The 21,324-nt window shown below is 42.9% G+C and overlaps 1 protein-coding gene across 3 annotated transcripts; it reads left to right on the forward strand.

The window, feature by feature from the left end:
* The first annotated feature begins 530 nt into the window (after positions 1 to 530).
* SLC25A30 (solute carrier family 25 member 30) lies at positions 531 to 20,355 on the forward strand. Of its 3 annotated transcripts, none has more exons than XM_069881110.1 (10): positions 531 to 541; positions 10,591 to 10,669; positions 11,875 to 12,022; positions 12,648 to 12,742; positions 13,028 to 13,113; positions 16,221 to 16,320; positions 17,177 to 17,297; positions 18,423 to 18,561; positions 19,269 to 19,349; positions 20,090 to 20,355. In XM_069881110.1, exons 2-10 carry the CDS (start codon positions 10,606 to 10,608, stop codon positions 20,129 to 20,131), a joined length of 876 nt encoding a protein of 291 aa, XP_069737211.1. In that variant the 5' UTR covers positions 531 to 541; positions 10,591 to 10,605; the 3' UTR covers positions 20,132 to 20,355. The 3 variants fall into 3 exon arrangements, with proteins under 3 accessions (XP_069737211.1, XP_069737204.1, XP_069737195.1); XM_069881103.1 differs by lacking the exon at positions 531 to 541 and adding an exon at positions 5,680 to 5,687 and having other exon boundaries at positions 10,578 to 10,669; XM_069881094.1 differs by lacking the exon at positions 531 to 541 and adding an exon at positions 6,730 to 6,874.
* Positions 20,356 to 21,324: the final 969 nt, after the last annotated feature.

The following is a 21,324-nucleotide window of genomic DNA, read 5'->3' on the forward strand; positions in this document are numbered from 1 at the left end:
ACACACTGTATGTACTATGTCTTTTGGTGTCATATTGACCTCTTTGTCCTTCATTCAATACTGAATCATCTCCCATCATGGAAAAGGTCAGGTCCTATCTTACACCACGTCCTGCCTGGGTTTCAGTAGGGTATAGAAACATGTTTGCTTTTCTTTGTGTTACATCTACTAGCACTCAAATTGGCATCATTTCTTCCAGCTGCTAATTGTTTAGCTGCAGTGCCACGTTGGACAAAAGCCTCTGTGAAGCAATTGGGACTGATCTTCATTTGGCAAGTGGTCAGAGGACAATAGCCTTTTCCTCAGATCGCCTGTTGAGGTTAGAAAGTATTGCATAGCAGGGAAAAGCCTTCTGCAGTCCCTTCCTATTTGAGAATCTTGAACAGCTTTTCATTTGTCTTTCAAATAACATCAAATCCAACACCGTGACACACACAGGAATTATTATCTCTGTAGGAAGTCTCAGAAATGAAGAGAAATCAATTTCCCAGGACCTGCTGGAAGATTGCAACACTTTCAGAAAATTTTGTCTGGATTACAGGTTCGCATTTACTAGAATTGCCTTGCTGGGAACTCATGCTGTATGCCTCTCTCGTCCACTCAAACCCCAGAACTATCCTCAGTTCCTTCACCCTCTACACACTAAAAGCAAATAACGTGCTCCTTTTATATCCACAGAACTAGGTTATCATAAAGGCCGTCGGCTTTAGCCAGTGCCAGAGCCCATACATGATTATCAAGAAATATTAACAGAAAGGCAGTGAAATAGCATTTACTGTTCTTCCTGCTTTCACTTTTCTTTCTCCTTGACCTCTGCACAGCAGCCTGTTACTAAGTTAGGAATGGCAAGAGGTGTTGTCATTGTATGACGTATGCTTCACAACATGCTAGAAGCTGGAGCAGGAAATGTCACTGAATGACAGAACAAAAAGGCTAGAAAAGTCCTTGAGAGTCCATCTCTGTGCTTGGGCTGGATCATCCAGACTGAAACTACTCCTGGGAAACAGCTGCTTAGTAGTTTTTAAAACCCTGCCATGACAAAGGCATTGCAAGCTCCACAGTCAGTCTCACTGAGCACTGTCTATACCACTAGGAAATCAGTTCTAATGTCCAACACAAGTGGTGGAGAACAGATAATTCCTTTCCTCTCTATGGCTGTCTTTCAGTATTGAAGATTATGTTATACTCAATCTGTTTGAAAATAAACAAGTCTACTTCTTTCAGTCTCCTTGCAGATGATGTTTTGTATCCCGGGTCTTATTCTCCTAACTCCTTTCTACAGCCATTCTGAAATGCATCACATGTAGCTGGATGTGGTGCTCCAGCTGAGGCTTTGTCCCTGGCAAACACAATGGAAAGACTATTTAATATGTCTTATATTTTTACACATGCCAATAGCACATCGAGAGTTTATTTTTCCAACAAAGTCATCTGCTGTGTGACTGAGGGTCAGATTAACTCCTTCTCAGGTGGAAAGTGCAAACACTGAAGATAAGAAGGCTGTGCCAGCAAAGGGAGTGGTTGACTTCATGTGCCAGACTTGCTTTCATCATGCAGCCAATGGGACACGAAAAAACAAAGGAATTATGTGATTAATAAGCATGAAAGTTTCCAAGGGACAAAGGAAACTCTCCAGTGGTTACAACTGGTGACAAAATGACAAGGCAGTTTGAATAATGCCCATAACCATCTGGGTCACTTCACTAACCATTCATTTAAGCAACAGGACACTAGGCAAAACTGTCTTCAGCACTGCAGAGACCAGAAGAGAAATGATTTTTCACTGTAGGTAGCAGTGGAAAGACTGAGACAAGAATCAGTGCAGAAAAAGCAAGGTGCTCTGTTAGAATTTTTGAGGGTGGCCCTCTTTGGTTTAAAAACCCTACACAGCCCAGCAGGAAAGAACTGGCTTTTGGACAAGACTATGTAACCGGTAGCACACCGGTAGCACATGGACTGCTTAGAGACATGTGGAAAGAACCTGAGCACCAAAGTCAACTGCTGATATGGCACCAATGTCAGGCTCAAGGCAGCTGGCCAAAAATAGTCTACTAGCAGTTGATAAAAGCATTACGTATCTTGCAGTATGAATCAGATTTTAAAAAATACAAGAAAAGAGGTTATTCAGAGGAGCCATCAAAAAAAAGTCAGTAAAACTAACAAGATTTAGCTTAAATTCCTCTTTATTCAGAAGTGCGGGTTTAGTGCTAGCAGGTACTTAAGAAATACAATCAGGTGCAAGCTGTAATATGTGAGCAGGAGCTGGTCTGCATCAAAGATAATAAAAACCAGCTGCCTGTGGAAGGAGCTGGCCGAACTCCAGGAACAATTTAAGGTCAAACTGGGACTAAAGTCCTTCCTAAAATGAAATAGAAATTTGGGAAGTCAGAAAACAGAAGTGGCTGTCCTGCAAAATCCCTCAGTGTTAGAATCAGCTCAAATGATCTCTGTGCAAAAATAAAGAAATGAACTGTTCAAAGTTTACCTCAAAGAAGACCCTTCCTGCCCCCATCCCCCCCCCACCTCATAGATATAAAACCTGGGAAGTACCAGACAGTTCCTAGGAGTTTCAGGAGGGGATGTAAACAAGAGTACCAGTTCTGAGGTTTGAGGTTGTACCTACCTCCTGAGGGGCCCATCTGCAAAGACAACTTTGCAACACTGCGCCTGGAGCGTGAGCTCTGTGGGCTGCCCATTCCGCAACGACTGAAATGTGAAATTTCTGGGAGGTCTGCAATGGACTTGGATGGTTGTAGAGACCTGTTTTCAGTGTCTCTGAAACAGTTACAGCACACTGGGACCCAGATTTTGGATTACTTATGTTTTATTGGCAGATTCGTGTTAAGGCCGTAGCTGGCTTCTTAATGAGAACAGAATGGGAATTATTCCCTTCCTCCACCAGCTGGTGAGCTTAAAGTTTCTTAGCTGCCAGCCTGACCCTGAGATTAGAGCAAGGGGGCAATGCCGGATGATTTGACCTTTCATGGTTAAGGCGTGCCATCCACCTGCGAGGCAGTGGAGTGACAGCGGCAGCAGGGCTGGTGTAGGCAGATCCTACAAGCACACAGGGTTGGGTCCCATAAGCACGGCTGGCAGAGCACTTCTTCAGTGAGAAAGGGAAAGTGCTGAGTTGCCAGAACAGGCGGCACTTAGGGGCAGAGAAAAAACTAATTTCAACTGTTTCCCAGCGAGCCCTGGCCTCTGAACCAAAGGAAAAAAACAGTTCTAGTTCTCTTCCAGGCTTTGTGGACTAGTCACAGCTGCTTATACAGTGCCCTGTTGGATAGCACCTGTGTTCCTTCTCTGGCCAGGCAGTGTTATGGTGGCCACAGTTGATGTCCTGTACAGAACACAGGAATCCTTCTGGGAGGATGTTGGATATGCATTTACAAACCCCTATAAATCTTACATACAGACTGCATAATTTCAGCGCTGGTAATACAAAGAAATACAGTTAGAATCACACAAAACTGCGTAACAAAAATTAAAGTCACCTGTGAAACTATTTTGCTATGTAAAAATATCCAACAAGGTATTTTAAAGAGCGAGGTAGCTATTTAGCCCTGTTACGTTCCTCCACAGAGCCAGTATCTACGGCTTCTCTATCAATTTAAGGAAGTTAAACCCAGATATTGCTGTTGGGTCACTAAGGCAGCAGAGGCAGCCATGCAACTGCATATGGAGGGATAAAATCAATGTCATTATGGCTGGAGGAGAGAAGGCTCTGGGGAGACCTTTTATTGGCCTGCTGGTACCTTAAGGGTGCCTACAAGAAAGCTGGGGAGGGACTTTTTACTAGGGCATGTAGTGACAGGACAAGAGGGAATGGCTTTAAATTGGAAGGGGGAAGATTTAGATTAGATACCAGGAAGATATTCTTCATGATGAGGGTGGTGAGGCACTGGCACAGGCTACCCAGGGAAGCTGTGGATGCTCCCTCCCTGGAAGTGTTCAAAGCCAGGTTGGACGGGGGCCTTGGGCAGCCTGGCCTGGTGGGAGGTTGGAACTGGATGATCTTCAAGGTCCTCTCCAACCCAAACCATTCTATGATTCCATGGTTCTATGATTCCACTTAAACCCACCCTGCCCCTTTCTGTTCGTCCACAGCTTCTGTAATGATTCAAGTAAGTTAAACCCAGATCCTGCTGTCACGTCGCCAGGCAGCAGAGGCAGCCGTGCAACTGCATACAGAGGGACAAAAACAATGTCATTATGGTTAATGATGAGGAGAAACCCCCAGGGGCGGCCTGTTCATCAACCGAGGAGCACTGAAATACCTGACATACCCGTTCCAGTCTCCTGGGGCAGGATTGCTAGTGGGAAATGTTAATAGCACCTTGCCCGGCCAGTCAGAATTTTCCCAAGGGAGACTTCTGACTGGAAGGCCAGGGTGGTTAATTTTTTCCCTGGTTTATTACATGACAGATCGATAACCTCTACGCCGCCACCTCAAATCAAACCAAACCTACCCTCACAGCTGCAGCTTGGCAGGCCCTTTAAATCATAGAATCGCTTGGTTGGAAGGACCTTTCAGATCATCAAGTCCAACCATACCTGTCCACTACTAAACCATACCCCTGAGCACCTCGTCTACCCATCTTTTAAATACTTCCAGGAATGGTGACTCAACCATCTCCCTGGGCAGCCTGTTCCAGTGCCCGATGACCCCTTCTGTGAAGAAATTGTTCCTAATGTCCAATTTGAACTGCCCCTAGTGCAGCTTGAGGCCCTTCCCTCTCATCCCATCATGTGGCACCTGGGAGAAGAGGCCATGGCAGGGGTGTTGGAACTAGATGACTTTAAGACCCTTTTCAACTTGAACTATTCTATGCTACAACCTCCTTTCAGGTAGTTGTAGACAGGGATAAGGTCTCCCCTCAGCCTCCTCTTCTCCAGGCTAAACAACCCCAGTTCCCCCAGCTGCTCCTCACAAGGCTTGTTCTCCAGCCCCTTCACTAGGCTCATTGCCCTTCTTCGGACATGCTCCAGCATTTCAATGTCTTTCTTGTATGGATTATTTGAGGTCTAGATGCAGCAATACTGAGTACAGGGGGAGAACAACTTCCCTGGACCTGCTGGCCATGCCGTTTCTGATCCAAGCCAAGATGCTGTTGGCCTTTTTGGCCACCTCGGCACACTGCTGGCTCATGTTCAGCCGGCTGTCAACCCTCACCCCCAGGTCCTTCTCCTCCACGCAGCTTTCCAGCCGCTCTTCCCCAAGCCCGTAGCACTACATGGGGTTGTTGTGTCCCAAGCGCAGCACCTCGTTGAACCTCATCCTGTTGCTCTCAGCCCATCCATCCAGCTTGTCCAGATCCCTCTGACCTTCACAGACCAACCTCGCCTCCCATCCACCCTTTCCACACACGGAAACACCCACGCTCCCACCCCAGTCCCCGCCTCCTCAGGCAAGACCGCCCTTTTCCCGCCCTTTCCCCGCCCTTTTCCCGCCCTTTCTTTTCCCGCCCTCGCTCTCTGCGGCGCGAGGCGCTTCCCCGCCCCCCCCCCCACCCGCCCATCAAGGGCCGCCGGGGTGAAAGGCGGGGCGCGAGCCGAAGCCACGCCCCCTCCGCGCGCCCGCCCCACCCCCTAAGGCTATATAAGGCGGCGTGGCCCGCGGGGAAGCACGGGGCAGGAGCGGCAGAGTGTGGGAGGTGGAGGCCGTTGCGGCCGCAGCGGCGTCGGTGGTGAGTGGAGAAGGGGGGGGGTGGGAGGTTATCTCTGGGCCAGCGGACGGGTGGAGAGGCTCCTCTGCCGGCTGGGTGGAAAGATATGAGCTTCACCGATGCCCCTGATGCACGTCAGGGGGTTCCTAAGCTTCGCCCTCCCCCCGAGCTGCATCCATCTGACACACAAAATAGTTCTTTTTCCCCAAAGTGGAATATTTTAATTTAAGCTAGAGTTAAGTTTTCATCCAAGTAACTTTTTTGGAAGCTGGACAGAATGTCCCTCTGATTTTTTTGTTTTTTTACTTTTTTCCCAGTCACTGTTAGATTCTGTGTTCTCTTGGAAATAATCATAGAATCGTAGACTGGTTCAGGTTGAAAGGGATTTTAAGATCATTCAGTTCTAAACCCCCTGCCATGGGCAGGGACACTTCCCATCACACCAGGCTCCTCAGGGCCTCATTCAACCTGGCCTTAAACACCTCCAGGGATGGGGCAGCCACAGCTTCCCTGAGCAACCTGTGCCAGTGCCTCACCACCCTCATTGTGAAGAATTTCTTCCTAATGTCTAATCTAAATCTTCCCCCTTCCAGTTTAAAGCCATTTCTTCTTATCTTATTACTACAAGCCTTTGTAAGCAGTCCCTCCCCTGCTTTCTTGTAGCCCCCTTCAGATATTGGAAGGTTGCTACAAGGTCTTCTCTGAGGTACTTCTGTTCTCCAGGCTGAACAACCCCAATTCCCTCACCTTGTCCATGAGTGGTAGGTGCTCTAGCCCTCTGATGATCTTTGTGGCCCTCCTCTGGATCCCTTCCAGCAGTTCCATATCCTTCTTATGCTGGGAATTCCAGAACTGGACACCTTCCACTAGATCAGGCTGTCCAAGGCCCTGTCCAACTTGGCCTTGAACGCCTCCAAGGGATGGGGCATCTGCAACTTTCCTGGGCATCCTGTTCCAGTGCCTTACCACTCTCATAGTGAAGGAATAATGTCTTGTGTGAAGTATGATCTGTGCTGAACACATGACTCTCCTTCTCTAATCACCTCTGTTTGCAGTGTTTTTCTATGTGAAATGCAAGATCAAGCAGAGAATTGGAGCCAACTCTGAATTAGCCGGGGATTTGACTGCTGTGAAGTTCACAATAAAATTAGTCCTTGGAAAGTGATAGAATGTACATAAGGTTTCTTGCAACGTTTATACATGTAAATGTAAGTGGGAAATATATTCTGTAACCACCTCTTGTCTGATTGCATGTGATTGATGGAGCTAACACCCTCGTGTTGCCCAGTCCTGCATTAAAAGGATGCTTGCTTTCTAAAACTCCAAAACTAGTCTTAAAGACTTTATTTGCTGGCATTTTTGGTATCTTCTCTTCCTTGTTTCTTCCTGCCTCTGATGCTCATCACAGTAAGGCAAAGCCTGTGCTTTGTTTCGTAGGTGAACTCTGCCAAGAGAGAGTTGATAGGCGCCGTTGTTGTTGCCCCTTAATAGGTATTTGTGTCCTCCTTGCTCCAGCTGTTTAAATAGACTGGCAGTGCTGCTCTGGGAGGGCCTGCTGCAGGGGAGGAAGCAGGATGGGGGGTGAGTGGGGAAGTTTCCACTGGCTTCCCATACTTTGTAAGGCAGCTGGTATTTTGCAAGGGCTTGCTGTGATAGCTGTGAACTTTAGGCCTGAGTACTGTGTCCAGCTCTGGAAAGAGCCCAGAGGATGGCCATGAAGATGATCAGAGGGCTGGAGCACCTCTGCTCTGAGGACAGGCTGAGAGAGTTGGGGTTGCACAGTCGGGAGAAGAGAAGGCTCTGGGGACACCTAATAGCAGGCTTCCAATACCTGAAGGGGGTCTACAAGAAAGCTGGGGAGGGACTTCTTACAAAGGCATGTAGTGATAGGACAAGGAGGAATGGCTTTAAGTTGGAGGGGGAAGATTTAGATTAGACATTAGGAAGAAATTCTTCATGATGAAGGTGGTGAGGCACTGGCATGGGTTGCCCAGGGAAGTTCTGGATGCCCCATCCCTGGGGTTGTTCAAGGCCGGGTTGGATGGAGCCTTGAGCAGCCTGATCTGGTGGGAGGTGTCCCTGCCCGTGGCAGGGGGCTTGGAACTGAATGATCTTTAAGGTTCCTTCCAAACCATTCTATGATTCTATGCTTCCGTGCTTGAATAGGAAGTCTGATCTGTGTGTCTGCAGTGTAATCCGTGCAGGTAGAAAATATTGCCTGGATAAGTAGCTTATGTGTGCATGCTTGTATTACAGGTTATAACTTTAGTCGTAAAATCTCACATAGCATAAGCCTTCTGTAATGTTCAAGGGTCAAATCCGCTTTAAGTAGTTAAAACTACTGTAGGTTGGAGTATACTGTGTGCCTAGTATAGTAGCCTAGTAGCAATATTCTTAACCAATAAAGAAATTGATATATGACTCAGTATCTGTTCTCTAACAGGGAAATAACTAAATATTTGTTTTAAGTGATGCATCCTTTTATGGATCCTGGGCTTCTGATTTTTTTCAGTCATACTGCCAAATAAAAGCAATCTAACTTCCTTCTGACTTTTGCAAAGTGTGTGGATGAGTCGCTGTATTCGTTTAACTCCGGTGTCCTTTAGGGATAGTGTCATCTCTGTCATCTTACTGATAATCGAGGAACAACAGTTTATATTTGATAAGAACAAGTCTTTCTAGTAGAACTTGAGACCTTAATTTATTCAATAATGAAGTGTGGACCCCATTTTTAAGTAGCTTGCTGACTGAATTGCCACTGGAATTCTTCTAAGGATGTGCTTATTTTTATTGGTGTAGGAAAGAATTGGAGTGGGAAGCAAACCAAGAATTCAGAAAATGAGTCAACCGAGGTGAAAGGGCAAAATTGCTTGCTGTTTTTTTGGTTTTTTTTTTTTAAGATCTGCCACTCTGCTTTGATTTATTTTTTTTTGTCTTCTTCTCGAGCCTAGGAGGGATGCGAACCTAGAAATAAGTGGAAAGACTCACTCAGATTGTTAATTTGACCTAAATAACCAGAAAGGAGACTAGTAAGCCTTCCAGAGGTACAAACCTTGATAGTGCTGTGTAAGGTCTTCACCTTGGGATATGTCATGGGAACAGTCTACTATAAAATTTCTGCTTTAGGGTATCCTAGCTACATCAAAACTTCAGCTAGTATTAATAAATCTGTGAACAAACTGGAAACTCTGTTTGCCTGTGCTTGCATACTTTTGCATTGTCAGTGCCCCAGAATTAGAAAAACTGAGTAGTCTTTATTGTCTCAGCAGAGTGAAATACAAAAAAACCAAAAGTACAGGTGTATTTTAGTTTTCAGTGTTATGGTGTTTGACAGGTGAAAATTTGTTTTAATGTGTTAAAGGGAAAAGGTATCTGTATTTTCAGCTTTGACAAGTTTCTCAAAAGCGAAGAATGCGTGTGACTGATGGTGGGGAAACTGAACTTGGCTTTGTCTCTATTAATTGGTTGCCATTAATCCTGGCAGGACAGGAATATGAGGAGCTTGGAGCTAGAAAGTATTGTCCCTCTGGCACAGTGTCATAGCCATTTGGCTATGCTGCTTTCATATTGAAAGCTTATCTTAGTCTGTGCCTGCAGCTCCAGATCTTTGCACAGCACCCTTTTTGGAAGTATAGTGGGTGCCCTTGCTTTCCTTTTTCTTTGGTGGTGTTTTGCTTGTTTTACACACTTGGTGTTCTTTGAAGTGGCCTAAAAAGTAAGGTGGATTTCTGTGGGTGTTGGTGGTCGAGTACTTGAGATTGTGTGCTTTGAGCTCCTAGGGTTGTTTATTGTATTATCAAGAGACTGAAGGCCCAGGTAACTCTTTGTGAAGTAAAGAGTTCAAAAGGAAAACTAGGGCTGCAGTAACTACTTGGGTATGCTGAGTGTCTGCAATGTCTGTTAAAGTCATTTGGACGCTGGACTGGCATGTGTAGAGGAAGTTACTGGAGAAGGTTAGCTTTTACAAAAGGTGATGCTATGCAACTGATTGTGTTATTTTCCAGCTTGGCAGAACAAGTCAATAAACAAAGTATCTGGGAATATAAGTGCCAAGGGAAATAGTTTCAAGTACAGTTATTCCACAAAATTAATTGGCAAAAGATAACTGTCCAATGTTTGGGAGTTCTATTATAGAAAATAGGGAATAGAAAGTATATTATGAGAAAGGGGAAAAAATGAGCTGTAGGGAGGCCTACTTGGTTTGGGGAAGGGCTATCTTGTATTGGCTGGAGTAATGTGGTTTTGCATTTTTTGTCTTATCTTAGGTAACTAGTTTATTTTGGCATCTTGCAAAACCTATACCATAGTTAATTATGATTTGCAGTCACTGTCAAATTCAGTTAATTAACTTCTAAGTTAGAGCAGTCTTCTTCACCATAAAAGGCCCTATGCACCTGATTATACTATTTTCATGTAGTATTCACAAGAATGAGTTTTCTGAATGTTGACAGCAGAAATAGGCCTTTTAATGGAAGCAAAATGTTGTATGCACCCCTGTTTTCTGGGAAGCGTACCAGTTCACATGAGTATTGAAACCAGGAAAAAGAACAGAAGTTCAGTAATGACTGTCTGAAGTCCCATTTGGTAGCAGGATGTAGTCAAACTAATTCAGCTTGGTAAGAACCATTGGACATTATTCACTACAGTGCTTCTTAAGATCATGCCTGGTAGACAAACTAGTTAACATTTCATGGTGAGGGTAGGGATGGCCCAGATACATGCCGAGATACTGATTTGAATGCGGATGCCTTTGTGCAGTATTACTGACTTGCTTCTGATTGTGGAAGGTATTATATATCTTTATCCTCAGTATCTTTGGAAGGTTCATCTGAAACCAACAAGGCACAAAGTTTTAATGAACATTAGCATATGTAGTTTTATAACTGATGTACTTATAGAAGCATTAAATAGTCTTATTTCACAGAAAGAAGACTCAATAATGTCAGCACTAAACTGGAAGGCCTTTATCTATGGAGGTTTAGCATCGATCACTGCAGAATGTGGTAAGCTTTTCCTTTAACTGTTTGTGTGATTTCTTTTACTAGAATAATACATTTAAAAATGAGTTTGGTTCCATGCTACTGGTGACACAGTAGTATGTTGTTGTCTACAGCCTAGGAGTATTTTTCCTTTAATGCTGATTGAAGAGTTGCTCAGAACTTCATTACGATGTCAGACCACTTCTGTCTGCGAACTCTCATCCTTTGCAGCTTGTTTTTATACAATCTTTGCCTTTACATTTATTTGTTGTGTTGATATGTTCCTAGACAGTGGTCATAAGTATACACAGCTTTTTTTTTTTTTTTTGCTCGGTTAGACAAGTTAAGTTCTTCTGAGTAACTATGTTGCAGTTTAAATTCTTTTTTCCTGAATGTGAGTGGCTGATTAGATTTGAACACTTAAGTTCAGTTGGTGTGCAACATGGAATAATTGATATAGTGAGGCAATGCACCTTATGTTTTAGTGCCTCCTCTGAAGACAAACCTAAAATATGACCATCCTTTTCAAGTCTTTTCTGAAATGCCTGTACATGAAAATAAATCTGGATTTTCTTAGTAGCAGAGCATAGTCTGATACGTGGTGGGCTTGCATGTGAAGTCTGTCCAGTAAAATGTGGGTAAAATTATACTTAAAACTGTTAGTGTTGAGGTGATCTTTACTAAAGATGAGCACTGGAGAAATATGCTTTCTGAACCCTATCGTAAAGGGGGCATGGAGAGTATGAATCCAGCATAGCAGTAGGATGCAGGAAGAAAGCAATAACAGAAATGGCGGCGGCTGCTCCTGCTGCTGTTACTTTTCTTTAGATTGTAGGCTGGAATCTGTATACCTGGTCCTACGGAATTTCTTTGCCTTCAATGAAATGGTCCTCAAAGATGTTGGCAGAATACGCATGCGAAGTCTGTACTTGGTTGTGATTGCAGAGTCCTGTTCAGTGTGGCTGTTGCTTGGTTGTTAACATAGTGCCTGAAAACATAGTGAATCCAAAATGTAAACATAGAAAGTAGGCAAGGCCTCTGACAAGCTTTTAGAAGAAACAAAATTGACATAAAATTAATTACTTAAAAGAAAGTCTTGGTAAGAGACCTCTTTTCCCTATGGGAGTATATTTTTCCATATTTTGGTATATACTAAGTTATTGTTTCTTATATTTTGTTCTTTTTCTTTGGTCAGGTAAGTACTTAATTAATTTTCTATCTGAATTTTCGTACTTTCCCTATTGATTTGACCAAAACACGTCTCCAGGTTCAAGGTCAAGTTAATGATGCCAAATATAAAGAGATCCGCTACCGTGGAATGGTGCATGCACTAGTCAGAATATGCAGAGAAGAAGGATTGAAAGCCCTATACTCTGGGTAAAATTAACTGGCTTGCAATAATGGTTTATGAGCAGTGTGTTTAAGTGTAAGCCCATAGTGTGAGAGTCCTTGGTTTTCAGTTTTGCAAAGTATTTGTTTAGCCTTAATCTGGAAGTTGAAAGCCCAGTCTTGGAGTGCTTCAGTCTTTGCACTCTGCAATAGCAGTTCATGTGTTAAAAACAAAACCTACTTGGAAAAAAACTAAGCATAAAGTTTTTCTATAGAATATTGTTAAGGTTCTTCCATCTCGCAGGGGAAGAAAAACGGATTTAACCTGTGTATAAATGGGCCTGATTTTCTTTAAAGTGTGCAGGATGGTAAGAGAAAGATGAAACCTGAAATGTAAGCTGCAGATTACAAACTTGCCTGTTCCTTTATAGATCACAGATTGAGGCATGCTCTATTAGTCATCCTTTCACAGTTCATTCATGTTCTCACAGGCTTTATTTAAACAACCAAACACACAACCCAAACCTTGTTTAGTCTATAGAGAGTTTAAGTTGCTGATTTAAATGATCAAATTTTTCTTTGGTAGATGTTTTATGTTCAGTCTCTGCTGCTCTGAAATGTATATGCTAGCCAATCTTCCAATTTTGAGCATAATCGTTGCCTATTTTTACAGGATTGCACCAGCAATGCTACGGCAAGCTTCATATGGAACTATAAAAATAGGCACTTACCAGAGTTTAAAGAGAATGTTTGTTGAGCATCCAGAAGGTGAGTGGGTTTTTACAATTCAGTTGAAGTGATTTGCTTGAAGCTTGCTGTTTCCATTTGGTATCTTACTGTAGCAGTTTGAACAAGTCTATTGAGTAGATGTTGCTTGTACTAATTACAGTTAAGTGAGTCAGCAAGAAAACCTTGTCAGAGCCGTGAGCAGTTCTTAAGGTTTCTTTTCTGTAATTGTCATTCTCTGGTAAAAGGAGGGTGGCGTTGTCCTGCCCTGCTGCATTTTAAGCTTTGCAAATCTGCAGCTAAACTTTTTCTTTGTTTATGGAATAGATGAAACCCTGATGATAAATGTTCTATGTGGCATTCTTTCGGGCGTAATCTCATCATCTATTGCCAACCCTACAGATGTTTTGAAGGTAATTATGTGTTATGTGGAGTTTGTCCTTGGTGTTTGACCTCTCAGTGAGGAAATGCTGAATCTTCAGAGGAATGCAGGATTTGCTTTGTAACCCAATTTATTCTCATCTCTTGCCTTTTTAAAAATCGGTAGCATCTGGAATTAAGAGCACAAGAGCAGGCTGTCCCAATATCCCCATATGGTGGCATACAAGCTGGTGTGGAAGATGACCAGAGAGCTCTAGCTGGAACTCAGGAAAACAAAAGAGTTTATGGCCTTTGGAAGAAGGGGCAGGGAAATCAGGAGGACTAGAAAGGTGATGTGAGAGATTATGCAGGGAGAAAATTAGAAGGGCCAAAGCCCAACTAGGACTTAATTTGGCTACTCAGTTGAAGGTCAATTAAACATTTCTATAAATATCAGCAGCGAAAGGAAGGTTAAGGAGAATATCCAGCCTTTAGTGGATGTGGAGCAAAACATTAAGAAAGGATGAGGAAAAGACTAATGTACTTAATGCTTTCTTTGCCTCAGTCTTTAGTCAGACCAGTTGTCCCCTGGGTACCTGAGGTACCTTCCTGAGATGGAAAACAGGGACCAGGAGCAGAATGGAGCCCCATAATTCAAGAGGAAATGGTTAGTGGCTTGCTACATCAGTTAGACATGCACAAGTCTATGAGGCTGGCTGAAATCCACCCAAGAGTACTGAAGGAACTGGATGAAGTGCTTACCAAGCCACTTTCCATTATCAGCAGTGGGAAGGTCCCATTTGACTGGAGACTAGCAAATGGGTTGCCTATCTACAAGAAGGGCTGGAAGGAGGATCCAGGGAACTAGAGGCCTGTCAGTGTGACTGTGGTGCTAGGGAAGATTAGGGAGCAGATCATCTTGAGTGCCATCACCTGGCACTTCAGGATAACCAGGAGATCAGGCCCAGTCAGTATGAATTAATGAAAGGCAGGTCCTGCCTGACTAACCTGATCTCTTTCTTTGACAAGATGACCCACTTAGTGAATGAGGGAAAGCCTTTACTTAAGCAAACCTTTGACACCATTTCCCACCGCCTTCTACCAGAGAAGGTGGTGACTCATGGCTTAGGTGTACTTTTTGCTGGATAAAAAAAACTGGCTGGATGGGTAGGCCCAAAGAATTGTGGTGAATGAAGTTACAGTTGTTGGTTGGTCACAAGCAGTGTTTCTCAGGGCTCAGTGTTAGGGCCAGTCTTGTTCAATATCTTTATTAAGATCTGCATGGAGGGATTGAGTGCCCTCTTGGTAAACTTGCTGATGACACCTAGTTAAGCAGGAGTGTAGAACTGCTTAAGTGAAGGAAATTCCTGCAGAGGGATCTGGCCAGGCTGGATTGATGGGCTGAGGCCAGCTGTTTAGGGGTTCAGCAATGCTGAGTGCTGGGTCCTGCACTTTGGTCACAACACCCCCCTGCAATGCTACAGCCTTTGAGAAGAGTGGCTGGAGCACTGTGTAGTGGAAAAGAACTTGGGGGTGCTGGATGACAGCTGGCTGAATGTGAGCCAGCAGTGTGGGTGGCCAAGAAGGCCAGCAGCATGCTGACTTGTATCAAAAATGATGTGGCCATCAGGAATAGGGAAGTCATCACGCTCCTGTACTCGGCACTTTGAATACTGTGTTCAGTTTTGGGCTCCTTGCTGCGAGAAAGATACTGAGGTGCTGGAGTGTGCACAAAGAGCAATGAAGCTGTAGAAGGGTCTGGAACACAAATATTATGAGGAATGGCTGGCGGAATTGAGGCTGTTCAACCTGGAGAAAAGGAGGCTGAGGGGAGACCTTATTGCCCTCTGCAATTACCTGAAAGGAGGTTGTAGTGAGGTGGGTGTTGGTCTCTTCTCCCAAGTAACAAGTGATGAGGAGAAGAAATGTCCTCAAGTTGAGCCAGGGGAGGTTTAACTGGAGATTAGGACAAAATTCTTCACTGGAAGGGTTACTGGGCACTGGAACAGGCTACTCCAGGAAGGCAGTACCCTGGAGGTATTTAAAAGGTGGGTAGATGTGATGCTCAGGTAAATTGTTTAGTGGTGGACTTGACAGTGTTAGGTTTGTAGCTGGACTTCAAGATCTTGAAGGCCTCTTCCAATGTAAATAATTCTGGAATTCTGTGATTTTACGAATTCTTGGAACCTCCCTGTGATCCATACTAAGTAAGTACCTGGAAACTGATGGCTGGCGAGTTCTTGGTAACACTATTATACTATGATGTTTCTAGAGCTCAAAATGAGTTGAGATCAATTCAGAGGCACGAGTTTCAATGAGTGCTGTTGATACTGTGTGATGCTTTAATCCTGTAGAGAGGCTGCCATCCAGTGTTCCAGCATCAGTCACTTAGTGAATTGGTCATTCACCATCACCTCTAAGAATCTGTTAGGTTAATGATGGTCAATGACCTCTTTTCCATTTACTTAAAAAGATTAATGGTATTTAATTACAGAATTGTAGCATGTGACTTACATGGCTACCTCTAATGAAAAACTTAAGAAAATTTTCTGTTTTTGTAAAGCTACTAAAAACTTAATCCCTCATAAGGCTAGTGGGGTTACGTAGAGGCATTTCAAACATAAGCTTCTACTTCAAGTGTGGCTTCAGTTGGTTATTTCCCTAAATTATGTCCATGTACCAACTTGCTTGTCACCACACTTGTATTTGGTAGTTACCATTGCAGGTTCCCAAGGATGTTCTTAGAAATACACAAGTTTGAAGACCATGATTCTTGTGACCTGAAACCTTAGTCTCTTTAACATTTCATTTTAACCTGTTCCTGTGAGAACACTAAAATGGCCATGCTACAGAACCCATCTGTCAGTCTCACCTAAATGGAGTCATGTAGAAATACAGAAATAGAAGTGACTTAATGCATTTCAGAGCTACACCACATACTTGTTCAAAATTAGCAGCTGCATTAGGATAGTTAAGGTACTTCAAAAGATTGCATCATGGTTATAATAATACTGGCTATTAATTTGTATTCAAAGAGAAGTTGGATTTACTGCTTGAGAGACTGTTAATTAATGTTAAGAAAACTGTTAAACTGTCATTGGTTGTATGTTTGAAAATTATTTTTCCCATTTCTTTTTTCCAATCTTCAAATGCACCTCAGATCAGAATGCAAGCGCAAGGCAGTGTGATTCAAGGAGGAATGATGGGCAACTTCATACAGATCTACCAGAACGAAGGCACTAAAGGATTATGGAAGGCAAGTTTTTGCAACTGTATCCTACACTTTAAACACACCTCTTGCTCAACTGAATTTAATCTACTTCTACAGTATTCTCAGCTAAAATTAAGTCAGTAGCTAATATGTAATTTGTCATGACTGCTTCACTGCTGGTGTCTTTGTGCATTTTGCTAAAGGGCTACAGTCAGTCTTGCGTTCAAAGATTTGCCACTCCTGTAAAGGAGACACAAATGGAGGCTTAAATGCAGGTAATGGCTCTAGGATTAGTTCCACAACCCTTTGCAAGTTGCTTCTCAATCTGTGTGCTTATCTTTAAAACATAGACCAAAGAATATTTACAAGTAAAGGTGCTAATGAATGTTCCCTCTAGCTCATCAGTTCTTGCACTCAGTCTTGTAGTTCTGTTATGTCAATTATGCTCAGTAACTGTATGACTGACCAAGAATGGACAGTTGCTATGAAACAGCTGGAAAAACTGTTCTTCCATTAGCATGCTTTTCTTGGTAAAGTTTCTTGACCATTGCTTTTCTTCCTCAATCTTCCTTACCTTGTCAGTTTTTCAGTTAGCAGCAAGGGGACCAGGTATTACCTGGTTGCCGAGGTCTTAGAATTCTTAGATTGGTCAAACTGATTTTAAGCAGAGATGAAGAGGCAAAAATATACCGAAATAGATGTTTAGTGTGGGAAAGTGATCTGTTCATTTGAATCTGCATTTTTGGAGAATGTATATCTAAGACTTTTACTCATTAACTGTATCTGAATTAACCATGTTCTTAACATGTTGGTGGCATGTCGCTTTGTTCCAATAGCTAGGCTTTTCTAATGGCGAACAAAGGTTAATTTTAAACTTCATCTATATCTATTCTTTTGCCAGGGAGTGTCATTGACAGCACAAAGAGCTGCTGTGGTTGTTGGAGTGGAACTGCCAATGTACGACCTTACCAAGAAGCACCTAATTATGTCTGGGCTTATGGGAGATACAGTATATACTCATTTCCTGTAAGTTTGTATAATTGTTTGTATAACTGTTTGCATAGCTCATTGTTGGTTAATTATCATTATGGGGGATGAATCTTCTGATTTTTGTCATCAGTCTAGATGTAAATATACTTCTGATGTGTTTATACTTCTTAATGCAACAGCATCTCCAATTGTAGCACATAGCATGCAAGCTGATTTTACCTAGTATTTGGGTTTAACTTTCTTATGTTTTGTGGATGGTCTGAATAATTCAGCTTTGCAAACTGAGTTTAGAGTAAAATTCCGATTAAATGTTTGTGCCTCTGAGAATAGCAAATCTGTTCAAATATACAGAAACTGTATATAAGGACTGTATAGCAAATCTTCAAAATGCCCTGAAGGCCAGCCATATCCTGGGCCACATCAAAATAAGCATGGTCAGCAGGTTGAAGGAGGTGATTCTCCATCTCTGTTCTGCTCTCATGAGACCCCACCTGGAATATTGTCCAGTTCTGGAATTCCCAGCATAGAAAGATATGAAACTGTTGGAAGGGGTCCAGAGGAGAGCCACAAAGATCATCAGAGGGCTGGAGCACCTACCACACAAGCACAGGCTGAGGAAATTGGGGGCCTTCAGTCTGGAGGAGAGAAGGCTCTGAGGAAGTCTTACAGCAACCTTCCAGTAGCTGAAGAGGGTCTGCAAGAAAGCTGGGGAGGGACTGTTTACAAAGGTTTGTAGTGCTAAGATGAGGGGGAATGGCTTTAAACTGGAAGGGGGAGACTTGGATTAGACATTAGGAAGAAATTCTTCACAATGAGGGTGGTGAGGCACTGGCACAGGTTGCCCAGGGAAGCTGTGGCTGCCCCATCCCTGGAGGTGTTCAAGGCCAGGTTGGATGGGGCCTTTAGGAGCCTGATCTAGTGGGAGGTGTCCCTGCCCATGGCAGGGGGTTGGAGCTGGATGATCTTGAAGGTCCCTTCCAGCCCAAACCATTCTATGATTCTATGCTTTATAGTAAATGATTTTTCATGTCTATTAGCTGATGTAATTTTTAACTAAAATCATTAAGCACTCATTATTACTGCATGTGTTCTGGGGAGGGGGAATTCTTGTGCATCTTTAAATGTGTTAAGTCAAATTTCATTAAACCTTTCTTCTATTAGCTCAAGTTTTACCTGTGGCTTGGCTGGAGCCCTTGCATCCAACCCAATTGATGTTGTGCGAACACGCATGATGAATCAGAGAAGCCAGCAATATGGGGGACACTCAAATTACAACGGTACTTTGGATTGCTTGTTACAAGTAAGTAGTTAATGTGTCAACATAAGTAGGAACTGGTGCCATCAGGCAGTGACTTTGGTATAGAAGTTGAAATTGTTCCAAGCTTCCCTAGAAATTAATCCAAGTAGCTGGAATATGCTTTTTGCCCTTAAGCTCAAAAGGACTGTACAGCCAATAATGCACTTGGTATGAAATTTTTCTCCTGTCTTGCCAAAAAGGCAGGAAGGAAGTTAGTATATACTGCAGGCACTTGCTTCCTTTTGATGCTTGGATGGGGAGACTAAGCGTATCAACAGCACTGGCTCTTATTTAACTTTATACAAAGGTAGGCTGTTGGTAGGAAATAATAACTTCAAAGGTCATTTCTTGAAGAACAATGTCATCTGGGGCAGATAGTTTTCTCTGCTGCTTAGTGTGTAATGGAAAGCCAAGTAGCTGAATGTAATGTCAGTCTCTGATTTTGACTGTTTTGGCTTGGTTTCTTCAGTTGCTGAATTTGATATGAGGTGGGAGCATGATGTCTAATGTATGTTTCAGACATTACTAATCTTAGCTTCATCTAGTGAAATAATTCCTTGCCCCATCATATAACAAACTTAAGATTACAGCACTAAGCCATCCCCTTTGGTGGTGTAGAATCTTGTAGGCTGGGATGCTGTCTAGATTTCTCACTAAGGAAGAATTGCATTAGTGTGTTCTTGCTGTGTTGTTTGTTTTTTTTTCTCCAGACATGGAAGAATGAAGGCTTTTTTGCTCTATATAAAGGATTTTGGCCAAACTGGTTAAGACTTGGTCCTTGGAATATCATTGTATCCTTTTCAAAGGTGCATAAAACTAAGGTAGCCATACAGCAGCAAGTATTAACAGCCAATTTCAGAGTGCTCTTTGTGGAAATTCAGCGTAAATATTTTTTAATGAACAGAACACTGTGCAGTTGACTTTTTTCTTAGTCAGCTGGCTGTTGTCAGATTCAGTTATGTTCAGTGATGTGTTATACACAGTCAATATTAGAATGCAGTCATGTAAAATACTATTCTGTTCCTCCTTCAGTATCATACCTGTCCTCTTCCGTAGTTCGAGAAAATTGACTGGATGAGCTAGGAATGGAGGCAGTTTCCAGAACTGGTGAAACTGTTGGCAGTTAGCCATGAAATCTTTTTGTTTATCCTAGTCTCACACAACTTTGTTTTTGTCTCAAGAGCCAACTGATCAGAGCTCTGGGAAGTGGATTTACCTTGAGGGAACCCTACTTCAGGCTGTCAAAGCTAAGTGAGTAGACTCCTAAGGGATTTTGTAGTAGTCTCCTGCTTCTACAATCTTGTTTAAGATTCTGAGGAATAAGGATGGGAAAATAATTGGCATCCCCAGTCTTGAAGCAGGTTTCATTGTTCTGCCTAGTGCTGCATAACGAAAATAGCCAACCAGCAGCATTGCATAGGAGGAAACAAAGAGTGGAACAAAATATCATGAAGATGCAGCTGTCTTTCTAGTAGTGAAGTGACCATTTTACAAGGAATGGGAAATAGTTTTCCTTAATCACCTGTTCCAGTTCTTCCTGACATATGAACAGCTGAAGAAATTAGACTTGTGACATGCTGAACTGTCTACTGAATTCTGTAATGTACTGTTTGAGTTTAGAGCAGCTTGTAAGTTATCTTGAGTATCTGTTCTTGGTCTGAGATGCTGGCTGAAGAAAGAGGTCATCACAAGACTGCTGGGAATGAGAACTGGGAAGTGATTTCAAGGCAGGCTGGCTCCTGTAACAATGGCTTGCTTGTGCAGTTTTGTGGATGATGTGCACTATTTCCTAGATTGGCAGGAGGTGTTCCACCGTATTTGGTTCACTGTTTTAAGTGGTCTTGAACGTGAAGATCTGTAAAGCAATTTTATGCTGTTGGGACTTGGATGCAAAGGTGTAAGAAGTGAAGTATCTTTCTCTAAAGGAAGATGGTAGAACCAAAAAGCTGGGCTTTTTCTGTTTTCAAAAGTGTACAAAATTTGACTGCAATAGTTTGTTTCTAACTGGAAGCATCACAAGACATCTTTGTAGGCAATCCATTTGGCAAAATACCTTCTGCAATACAAAATGGACTTCTGGTTTTAGAGATTTCCTGTGCTCTAAGTCCTTAGACGTCTGCATAACTTGCAGGAATAAGCCAACTTTCATATGGCAGTGTGGTTGCTACAGTTGGCAGTTTTGCATAGCTGGAAGAAAGCTTTATTTTTTCCCAGTGTATCATTCATGGTTTTCAGCATAAGTGATTCTTCAACATATTCATATGTAAATTACAATTAGGAATGAAGTTCAAATGAGTCCAGGCTCATCTGCCTGTCTTGCAGAGAAACTTTTGATGCTTCTTCCATTGTTGGGAAGAACTATTTGTAATGGTGACTGGCTGTTATGTCATCTGAAAGATGCAAGTTTTACACTGAGCGGTTCAGGCTGTTGTGTGGGTGCCTGTCTAAAAAGACCCAAGCTCTCCAAAGGCAATTCTGCTGTAAAGGCTGTTCTCCTTTGTCGGAGACGACAAACGCAGAGCCACTGAGCACTTTTGTACAGCAAGCAGGCTCACACTGCTGTTACGTGCAAGTAAACACTTTAGAAATCAACCACACTTCCTTAAAGCATTACTTTTGGGGTTAATCAAAACTTCAGGGCTGTAATAGGTTGTGTCCAAGCTCTTACAAATGTTGCTGTTAATTCCAGTAAGGGAAATGTGAGATGCGAGTCACACTGTGTTCCTTCTGTGCTCAGTGGGTAGCAAAGCAGAATGTATAGCCTTG

This window comes from Phaenicophaeus curvirostris, chromosome 1 (genome assembly GCF_032191515.1).
Source record: "Phaenicophaeus curvirostris isolate KB17595 chromosome 1, BPBGC_Pcur_1.0, whole genome shotgun sequence".
Taxonomy (NCBI): domain Eukaryota; kingdom Metazoa; phylum Chordata; class Aves; order Cuculiformes; family Cuculidae; genus Phaenicophaeus; species Phaenicophaeus curvirostris.

What these genes read in the sequence shown, in the direction of transcription:
- SLC25A30 (XM_069881094.1), top strand. Translation starts at nt 6,836, where the DNA reads ATGTACATAAGGTTTCTTGCAACGTTTATACATGTAAAT. An exon ending in ACCCTACAGATGTTTTGAAG is followed by an intron (nt 13,114 to 16,220) that starts GTAATTATGTGT and finishes AATGCACCTCAG; the next exon opens with ATCAGAATGCAAGCGCAAGG. An exon ending in TTGGTCCTTGGAATATCATT is followed by an intron (nt 19,350 to 20,089) that starts GTATCCTTTTCA and finishes CACCTGTTCCAG; the next exon opens with TTCTTCCTGACATATGAACA.